General features: G+C 49.7%; 1 protein-coding gene across 1 annotated transcript in view; it reads left to right on the forward strand.

The window, feature by feature from the left end:
• The window catches only part of LOC119586609, a 6,572-nt gene that overhangs the window by 2,006 nt on the left and 4,190 nt on the right, over nt 1–376 (forward strand). Inside the window, exon 3 of the mRNA XM_037935359.1 lies at nt 118–289. Within this exon, the coding sequence (XP_037791287.1) occupies nt 118–289 (172 nt within the window). The remainder of the gene's footprint in view (nt 1–117; nt 290–376) is intronic.

Consider the following 376-nt stretch of genomic DNA (forward strand, 5'->3'; position numbering starts at 1 on the left):
TTATATATATGATGGAATTAAAATTGGCGGTGATGATAATCATACTAATACAGACTCAAAGAGTAATACCAGTGGTAATGGAAAGAGAAGTAAAGACGTGAATCATATGCCCGGCAGAGGGATGCATCGACCCTCCCGGCAACAATGGTGTGGCGGATATTATCGTACAGGCCCTGGAAGCTGCCCGCCCCCTCCTTGTGTCAGGGATCCCTGAATTGGGTATCCCCCCCTTGGACCCCCTTGGCCCCCTGCCGAAGATACCCTTCAGTGTGGACACCAGTGGACTCTGGTAGGCGTCCTCCTGGCCCTGCCGGCTTCCTTGTTGGTCTTTCTTTTCTTTTGCTGTCATGCCGGATATTATATTATATACAGACAG

This window comes from Penaeus monodon, chromosome 21 (assembly GCF_015228065.2).
Source record: "Penaeus monodon isolate SGIC_2016 chromosome 21, NSTDA_Pmon_1, whole genome shotgun sequence".
In the NCBI taxonomy this organism is placed as follows: domain Eukaryota; kingdom Metazoa; phylum Arthropoda; class Malacostraca; order Decapoda; family Penaeidae; genus Penaeus; species Penaeus monodon.